The sequence below is a fragment of the Physeter macrocephalus genome, chromosome 1, assembly GCF_002837175.3.
Source record: "Physeter macrocephalus isolate SW-GA chromosome 1, ASM283717v5, whole genome shotgun sequence".
Classification (NCBI taxonomy): domain Eukaryota; kingdom Metazoa; phylum Chordata; class Mammalia; order Artiodactyla; family Physeteridae; genus Physeter; species Physeter macrocephalus.
The window spans coordinates 95181288-95191541 of record NC_041214.2 but is presented as its reverse complement, the minus strand read 5'-3'; the positions used below and the strand labels follow the sequence as shown (position 1 = coordinate 95191541).

General features: G+C 39.8%; 1 protein-coding gene across 2 annotated transcripts in view; it reads right to left on the bottom strand.

The window, feature by feature from the left end:
* IGSF11 (immunoglobulin superfamily member 11) overlaps window positions 1–6215 on the bottom strand; it is a 160583-nt gene extending 154368 nt beyond the window's left edge. The window contains exon 1 of one of the 2 annotated variants that reach the window (XM_028487730.2): window positions 5860–6215. In XM_028487730.2, the coding sequence (XP_028343531.2) occupies window positions 5860–5911 (52 nt within the window). In that variant the 5' untranslated portion in view covers window positions 5912–6215. The remainder of the gene's footprint in view (window positions 1–5859) is intronic. The other variant, XM_055085161.1, reaches the window with a different exon arrangement.
* Window positions 6216–10254: the final 4039 nt, after the last annotated feature.

Here is a 10254-nt window from a genome sequence, read left to right as displayed (position 1 = left end):
GGGAGACGCAAGAGGGAAGAGATATGGGGATATATGTATATTTATAGCTGATTCACTTTGTTATAAAGCAGAAACTAACACACCATTGTAAAGCAATTATACTCCAATAAAGATGTTAAAAAAATAAAAATAAATGATGATAATACTTAAGGCATCTGCAAGCACACTGTTGAGGATGCAGTTATGATTAGTATAAGACTTTGGACATTTTGAGAGCTATAAACATCACTGCAGACTGAGAGGATGGTCCATAAAGGAATGAATCACAGCTGGAAGAAACTATGGCTGGAAATACATAGCCTTCAAAGGACGGAAAGGGAATGGGCGGGGAAGACAACTAGCAATCTCCACCAGGAGGAGGTTATAACGCCTCCCACATGAAGCTGACTGAGTTAATGCTCCTATTTCTAAAAAAGCTTCTCTAGTACTTTATACACTTGATGTGTGGAGGGGGAGAGAGGGCTTAGACCACATAATGAGTGATTTTAATTAATTTTCTCCATGCTTGGGACACTAGTTCTAACACACAGGCCCTCAGGACTAAGAATACCAGTGACATAAATGGGAAACTTCGAGGTTTTAAATGGATTCCCAAAAGTCCAACATCATTCTTCACTACATGGAGCAAAACCTTCAGAAATTCCTTAGGAAAAAAAATATCTCAAGATGGACAACTTCAAAGTTTTAGGATTAAAGATAAGCTAAGAATCAATTTTAAAAGATATGTGAATACAGCATTTCTAAATAAACTTCTAAAATCATAGAATTTGAAAAGACTATGAAAATAGAACTCTATCACCTCTATTCCACAAAACATACAGCAAGGTTTAAAGATTTGTTGAAGCTGACAGTCAAACCAAATCCTTAAGGAAAATTTTAATGAAATTCTCTTTTTCTTTAAAAGAAAAAAAAAGCATTCTTTTCAGGTACTCCAAGCACATGGGAGTACCACCTGCTTTTGTAACCACTGACTCATTCAGTCACAATTATCTACTGAGCACTTATTCTGTGCCAGGCATGGTACTGTCTTTTAGGGAAAATGTACACACATACATACATACATATATACACACCCATAATTATATCATAAAGTTAACCTCATGGAACAAGGGGAAACTGTTAGCATAGAACTATGTCCACACTCTCATACACCCCCACCAATTCTAGCTTCTAAGGTGATTTCTGGTTCTTTCTGGTTGGCTGCAGGGTTTGTTTGGTTTCTTTTAATGTCAATCCTGGAATAGGTAGAGCTGAATAACTGGAAGGAGCTACGACTGGCTAGATTTATTTACCTAGGAAGAATCTGATGCTACTAAAAGAACGTAACATTCTCCAAAACAGAAGGGGAGGATGAGGAGAGAAAATAATCAACATTAATGAGAAAACAGGAGTGAGAGAACAGATTTTACAGGAGCTACTGCTGTGAACAGGGAGACTGGGCAAAGGTGGATAAAGTTCAAATTCTAAATTTGAACATTTCTTAAGCTTCCACTGGTGTGATCTTCAACAGACTTTGACGGAATTTTAAATTTCTTTTCATTTTTTAAAAAAATTTTGGATTAATGAGTCTTTTAAGAATGGCCCAGAAGTGGGCCCATTACATTAGAGTTACATTCACAATGTCAAATTGTGTTATTACATAGTTGTGACCCTCCATGAAAAAACAATATTGAATTTCCAATCCCACAAACCTATTATACTTTAACCATCTATCCCAACCCTAAATCCTGATCCACTATCGTTATTAGCCATTAATGTTAACCTAATTCTCTGAAGATTCTTCGAAAAAACGTTCTGTGGTACAAGAATTCCTGAACTCAGTGCTTCTGGGATCTCAACTTCTTTACCCACAACGCTTTTCTAAATAAAAGTGTGCATCTAACCTGGTCAGTTTGTTACCTCTCCCAAGATGAAAATGATAAATGAAGAGAAACCAGTAAGTAGACAACTTCTAAGAATTTTTTATTGAATAGACTTCTTGTTCATATTGGCAAATTGCACTGGTTTAATACTATTCTATAAAAATAAAAAATTAATGATATTTATGAAAATGTGACCTTCCTATAACACATGAGTGAGGCAGAACCACACCATATAGCACCTATGTAGTACCCAATAATGGTAATGATGAACTGGTATCAGATCAATGACTGAGTCTATCATTTGTGAAATTAGGAAACACTGACTGACTTCACATTTCTGAAATTTTAAAACCATCACAGAGGCAAACTACTATTACAGTCTCTTTCTTACATGGTAGGAAACCAGGTACAGAGGAAATCAATTACCCAAACTTTAACAGGAAGTAATTCTTCCAGTTTAGTAAGATCAGCTTAATAAGTAAACTAATTAACTTTCCATTTTTAAGACCAAAATCAGCTCAAATCAGATGGCATTTTGAATATCACCCAAGAACTGACAACGTCTCTTAAACTAGCTTCTCTCAAAGTACGATCAAGGGAGGAATTCAGAGCCTCCAGATGTTCTAAAGCTGCCCTCAAAACACAGGGGTTAGATGTGTAAGTGCCCGGGAGTCCTCATCAAACAAAGGAGGAGGAAACTGAGGGGACAGTGTTCACCTGAGGTCATCAGACTACTAGAAAGTCAGCAATCCTACCTCAAACTGCCTAACATGTAAATTGGTACCACTGGTGTAGATAACAATAGATTCAGAATCCCTATTCTAAATAGTCCAGTTCTAGATGAGAAATTAGGGGAGCGCCACAATTTTCCCAACTTTCAATTCCACACCGGTGTTCTGTATAACTCAGAGCAACTAAAGAATCTTGTGTACCAGCACATCACCTTGTTTGACACTAAATCACATGGCTTAAGTATAAAGATTCAAATGAGAATTTTCAATATAAATGCTTCCATTATCGAAGTGTGAAAACACATTTGAAAATGTGACATACTGTTACTGTGAGGAAAAAGTCTTTACCCACTGCATCACTACCTTGCGTCTGAAAACATAAGCATAACATTCTTAAAGCGCTTGGTGATTTAATATTTAAATTGCTTCCTGAGTAGTCCATGTTGAATACTGAACTTAATTTCTCTAAAATTTTCATCCAGTGGCTGTCACCTTTCATGTAGGTCAAACTACAAATTTTTATAAAAAGTGAATCCTTCCAAAACAGTTCCATAATTAAAGTTAGATATAAGAAATGGGAGTTTTCAATAAATTTTTCATAATGCTAACAATCAGAGCTCATAATTCTTTTCATTTTATGTCATCTTTTATATATTTTTCTCAGATTCTGGAAGGTTACCTGCTATTTCAAGGAATCACAAGTAATACAAGAAATGCTTTAGATATATCTAACCCACTGGTAGAACTATACAGAAGTCAACTTTTCAATTCAAATACCCTTTGAAGTTACTCCACAGAGATTTCAACAGAAATAAAAACAGAAAGTTCTTGACAACCATTTTCTCTCAAAAATGTAAAAGCCTATATCTACCTTTGGTGCATTCTCCCATTGTAGTGGCCACTGCTATAATGGTTATTTACCTAGCATCCATTTCCCTTTTCTCCCTTCATAATGGAACCAACTTTGTTCCACCCTTTATCCACTCTTCCCCCTCATTCCACATTGCAGGTCCTAGGAATGGGCCTTAGTTCATTCACTCCAACTTTGCCATTGACTGGTTCAAGAACTTAACACAGTCAGGACATGGTACCCTCCTGGAGACTGTTATGCTGGGCACTCAACAGCTGTTCATCCTCATCCCCTCCCCATCCTACGGAAACAGTATCAGTGGGCCTACCCATGGCCCACTAAATAAAGCCCAAACTCAGTATTCAACGTTCTCTACCATCCTTTTACTACCGTTTTAGCCCTTTCTGCCTCGCATATACATCTCCTGCTCCAGCAGCTACACGCCTGGCCTTTCCAGAATATGCCCCTGCACTTTCCACTTCATATCCTACAGCCAGTCTGTTCCTTTGGCTAGGAAAGCCAAACACTCTCATCTCAGCCAATTCAAATTCTACTCATTCAAAGTCCAGATCAAAAGGAAACTTTTCCATGAAGTCTCCCTTGATATCCCCAACAAAAAATGGCACTCATCATATACTCCTTGTATCATAAATCACTTGTGCATGCTTACAGCTTGTTTTAAAACTGCGAACTCCTTACAGGCTGTGGACAAACTCTTGTGCATCCTTGTCTTCCACCACCATCCTGCCCCACCAGACACCCAAGTGCCCAGAGTGGGAGCTCAGTAAACACTTGCTGAACAAATGAACACATTTTTTGAGGGTGAAAAGTGCCTCTACAGAATAGATTACCACGAAGGCTGAAATGTCCTTGGAAGTCTTTAAAAACATCCTAGTATGGTTTAGGAATAGTTCTGCTGAAGGAAAAGAAACACATCAGATGACCTTGTAAGGCTGATGCTACAAATTTCATCAACTCTTTAAAAGTATTGCCTAACAATTCAAAAACAAACCATACACAAATGCTATTTACAAGAAGAGGGTGGCATTTATTGTAATATACAAAGGTTAACAACCCAATTTTTTACCAAAAATTTCAGTTGTTTTTATAGTAATATTTATATAGTTTGTTATCTCCGAGGGATTGTTTAAAAGCCCATTTACTCTACCTTATTTCATACCTAAAGGAAGTACGACAGAGAAAAATGTTGGCCCTCTCAAAGTAGTAACCAGACAAAATTAATTTAGAAGCACAAGTTTACATAATGCACATACTGATGCACTTTATTATCTACACATCATCACTCAATATATACCTACTGAAGTCCAGAGAAGTTATCTGTAATTTTGATTATTTCCTTCTATTACTCCTATGGACCCCTTAAATTGAATTTGTACAATTTAAGTCGGCTAAAATTAGGTTACTTCAAGATCTATGGGTACACTATCAGTTCAACTAAAATTATGGGAAACATACTGATATCTTCAGAAAGAAATTGTATTAACCACAATACTCCATAAATCAGTTAACCTGTTTTTTAAATAAAAGCCTCCAGAATAAATCTCAGTAAATCTCAACAATCAATTAAATGGAACAGAAAACTTGATTCCACAGGACAGCACACACAAAAAGAAAGGGCAATGTATAAAATGAAAATCAGGATCTAAATATGACGACTATTCATAGAAAATAAAATATAAGAAAGATTAAGTAGAAATTAGAAAATTAAACTTAAATAGATTTTTTAAGACAGTTAATAAGAAAATTAAACATATGTTTATTTCTTTTGTTCTTATGTTGCTATGTTCTATGTATTTTTGTAAGTCGATTTAAGTCCCTTGGGGAAGAAGCTAGACTATTAAAAAATAATAATAAATTCTGGTTTTCTGATCTAGTGTAGCACACTGTAGTTATTTTTTAAAATAAAGACCACATTTTCCGTCATAACCTACAAATGCTTGTTAAAGATTTGGGGAAAGCTACAATTTAAAGTTTTCCAAATTATTTTAAAAGCATCTCCAGTTTTCCTGCAGCCGCCTGACAACGGAAACGATTCTAACTCCCGTTTCTCCCTGGACCCAGTAAGTAAGGGAGTTTGTTGTCTAAAAAGGGCAAAGAGCGGGGTCGGAGTCAGATCCAGGTTCAGGACCGGCGGTAACTGGGTGGCGGGCGTAGTTACCTCTGGATCGGAACACCTGAGCAGTGCGGGGGGCGGGGACCGGGGCAGGGGGCGCCGGCTGGGCAGCAGCCGCCGCGTGGGCGCGGGAGCCTCGGCCGACAGCAACGAATATGGCCCCCGAGAAAGTTGGGCTCCGAAGACTGGCCCTGGCGAGAAGGCTGTCTGCGTCGCAGAGAGCCTCCCCCAGCCCACCGGCCCCGCCAGGCCCCACCGGGAGGGAAGGGGAGGGCTACTCACCGTGCAGAGAGAGGAGCAGCAAAGGCGCCAGAGGGGAGCCCCGACAAGTCATTCCGGGGCCGCAGGGAGCGCGTCCGCCGCCCGCCCGGCTCCTCGTCGCGGCAGCGGAGGAGCGGGCCGGGCTCTCTGAGCTCTCCAGGCAGCCCGGACCTCCCAGACCCGCCGCCCGGCCGCAGTCCGCCCGGCGGGGCTAGGACGGTGGGACCCGCAAACGAGGCAAGTGCGGCACTCAGCTCCGCGGAGGCTGAGCTGCGACCAGGCGCGTCCCGGGCTCGCCGGCCTTGCCCCGCGGCTCCACGGCCACCTCGCGCTGCCCCAGGACCCGCCGGCCCCTCGCGCCGCCCGGGGAGCCACTCCCCGCAACTCTCGCCCGGCTACTTGGGCGGCAGCCCGGCTGCGGCTCGGCTCCGCGCCGCCCACTCGCCTCGCTTGGTCTCCCCGGCAACCGCGGCTCCAGAGCGACGCCTGGCGGCCCACCCGCTGAGCAAGCGCGGCGCGCAGCTGGCGCGGCCCTGGCCACCTGTGCGCGGGGCCGCCCGCTCCCAGCACACCTCCACGAGCGCAGGGGACCGAAGGCGGGCATCCTCCTCGTCCGCAGCCAGGGCCCCTCCCCTGCCTTGAACCACTCCCCAGACCGGCGGTGACAGTCCTGAGCTCCAGAGAGCTCCACAAGGCAGTTCACCACAGCCTGCGTCCGAACAGGCAAGATTCTTTTCTATCGCAGTTTTCAGATGATTTCTATTTGGCCGTTTCACTTTCTCTCAATCCTTTCTTCTGTACCCTAAGTAACCCTAAAGACCCTGACTCTAGCAAAATTAAGAATCGATGAGGTTTGGCCTATACCTTTTATTTTTCCGACTACCGTTTCTTCCTTGAAAAGAGCGTAGGGGCTGTAGCATGCCCCTAACTCCCAATAGGTCTCTCCTATTGGTAGAGATAGAGAGATAGGTCTCTCCTATCAAAGACCACCCTCTCTTGCCCCTTTAGTAAAACTTATACCAACTTACAATATTTACAATTTTTTCTTTTAAACCTTATCGCTTTCTTAAACTAATTTCAAGTATTTGTTAACTAATAATGCTTTTATTTTAATGTTAACTAGCGATGCTTTTATTGCGGTGATTGATTACTTTGGTTGGGTTTCTATTTTTTGTTTCTTGCTTGTTTTGATTGGATGGGAAGAGAGACCTTCATGGCATCAGAAATTATTTTACTAAATACCTACCTACATCTTTCCTTATAAAACCTAATCTTCATTCCTTTTCCAATGAGGTTCCTGCTCCCTTTCTGAAAGCCCATAGTCCCATTCTACTTCAGCCCCCCACCCAGTCCTTCTAGATTTGAGGACATATCTCCCCCGGTAATGTCAGACCATTCTGGTCAATTTCTACAGCAGCATAGATTAGAATTCTGGGAGCCATTCAGAAATTCTGAGCCCCCATCTGGCAGATACAATCCTCCCAGGGCAACTCAGAAATGAAAATGGCACGCATGGGAGAAAGACAAATATATAAAACATCTATACATTTGGACAAAGATTGGGAAGCATAGGTAAAAATTAAAATAGTATCAGGATGATGGAATTATGGATGCACTTTTTCTTTTTTTGAAAATGTTGCTGTTATAATTTGAAGTTAAAAAAGAAACCACATTAAGAAACATCAATCACCTTTAACAACAATACCCTGAAAAGATAGTTTGATTATGAATTTTAAATGCTTCAACTTTGCTGACTACTTCCAATTTGCTAGAATCCCTTACCAGACCTCTAATGGCAAGAAAAGAGTGATATGACAGTATAGAATTTTTGATATTAACAGAAGTTTAATATTTCAAGTATTTCATCACTGGGATCATTCTCATTCTTTTAAATTCCAGAGTAAGGACTATATATTCTCTTTCTCCAGCCAATTCAGTTCCTTACTTTGTCTTGTACATATTCCTGCTTTCTAACCCAGCCACAAGCAGGGTATAAGAGCAAATAATATAAGGAGAAAAGCAAGGTATTACTCCGAGCAGGACTTAGCTTCACTGTAATCCCAGATTTAAATGTAGAGATAGAATACTGATTCTATAATTAAATAAATAACCTAATAATCTAGGCTTAAAAGCCTTCATAAAGCAAGTTACCTGGTATACTTCTTAGCAAATCAATTCAGCAAATATTTACTGAGTATCTACACTGTGTAAGGCACTGGGTTGAAGGTTAAACATAAAATATCAGTATATGATCCTCACCCTTAAATAGCTTCCAGTTACACTTGGGATATATCTACAATGTTATGAATCAGCAGAGAAAGAGAGCTGTCCTGCCTCTTTGTCACCATAGTGTACTTCTGCCTTGCCGGACAGGAGCTAGTGAGTTATTAAGAGGACAGAGTGCTCACAGTTTGGTGGAGCAGTCCTTCTAGTTGAAAAAGAAGTGTGGCTTCTGAAGGGAGACTGGGGATGATCAGATTTCAGGAGGCAATCTGGCTGCCCAGAAGCATGCGGGCAGATGGTAGATGGCTGACTCAAAGGCAGCAGATCGGAGTACTGGAAACCAAGCGCTGTACACAGAGGCACCCAAAAGGACACTCTCACAGGAAACAAAGAAAAAATGTGCTATTTAATTCACAGAGCTAATACCTCAGGCATGTACTCAGAGTAAAATTTTTATTAGTAATGAGTTTTACCAACTCTTTTATCCTAATCTGCCTTATGACCACAGTAGGCTTTCTTTAAATCTCAATTATTCTGAGTGCTAAAGCAACAGACAACATCTTTCATTTGTACAATACTTTATAAATGTCAAAGTGCTTTCACATATATTGTCTGATTTGATCTTCACAGCAACCCCAGGGGGTAAGTAAGGCAAATAGTATTACCCCCCTCTTCACTCACTAAGACACTGAGTCTCAAAAAGATCAATGAACATCTCAGGGATTGCAAATACCAATGGGCAGAACTGGAACCAATCCAACAGTTTTTTCAACCACACCACAAAGTCTTTCTTTCATCTCTTTATAGACCAACATCTAAAGCAATTTATATCCACCATAGTGTCTTAAAGCTATCTGTGGGGAACACTGCAATTGCCTCCCCAACATTAATCCCACCTCCACCCCACCAGCACATGAGTAGCTGTAAAATTTGAATGAGACGAGCCCCACTCTCACCTCTGAGGAGGCTATAGTTGTCTTACCTGACCGAGGAAGAAATGGAGGGGGGAAGGACTGGGACAAGGGACTCTGTTATAGTGAATAATAATTTTGGATCAAAAACACTGATGACCTGACAATACAGTCAACTTCTCAATATTTAAATAGGAATTATCCAAATTCAAATTTTAGTCCTAGACCAGCTTTTCTCCTCCACCCATCAAAATGCTGGACCCATCTCTTTCCACAATCAGTTACTCTGCATTCAAGAATGGAAAATTAAATTTATGATTAGCTTAGGAGAAACATAATTAGGAAAGAAAAACTGTGGATGGAATCATAAGGCTTTCCAAAGTTAAATATAAATTATTTTAATTAGCTATTTTAAATTATTAATACCACCTATCCCTCTCCATTCGTGTATATAATTAAAGGTTAATTTATGTTTTTGAGAATGTTTGTCTATGGAATATTTTATAAGAACATCATTCATAAGGTTAGAAAATATATTTTGATCCTTGTTTGAGCCAGTAACTCATTCTGTAACTATTTTAACCTCGCTGCTTAGAACCATACATAGTCTACAGCAGAGCCTGGTCCTTTTTCTTTTTGATTAAAAAAAAAAATTTATTGGAGTATAGATTTAGAACCATACATAGTCTACAGCAGAGCCTGGTCCTTTTTCTTTTTGATTAAAAAAAAAATTTATTGGAGTATAGATGATTTACAATGTTGAGTTAGTTTCTGCTATACAGCAAAGTGAATCAGTTATACATATACATATATCCACTCTTTTTTAGATTTTTTTCCCATATAGGCCATTACAGAGTACTGAGAAGAGTTCCTTGTGCTATACAGTAGGTCCTTATCTATTTTATATATAGTGGTGTGTATATGTCAGTCCCAATATCCCAATTTATCAACCCCACCGCTTTCCCCTCTGATAACCATAAGTTTGTTTCTACATCTGTGATTCTAGTTCTGTTTTGTAAATAAGAAATAAATATTTAATTCTTTAATATGTAAATATTTGTACCCTTTTTTTAGATACCACATATAAGCAATATCATATGATATTTGTCTTTCTCTGACTTACTTCACTCAGTATGAGAATATCTAGGTCCATCCATGTTGCTGCAAATGGCATTATTTTGTTTTTTTTATGAGCCTGATCCTTTTAAAAGTAGAACTTGAGAGGAATTCTTCCCTCTTCCCCTTTGTGCAGAGGCAATAAGGTCTCTAAAATAATAATAAA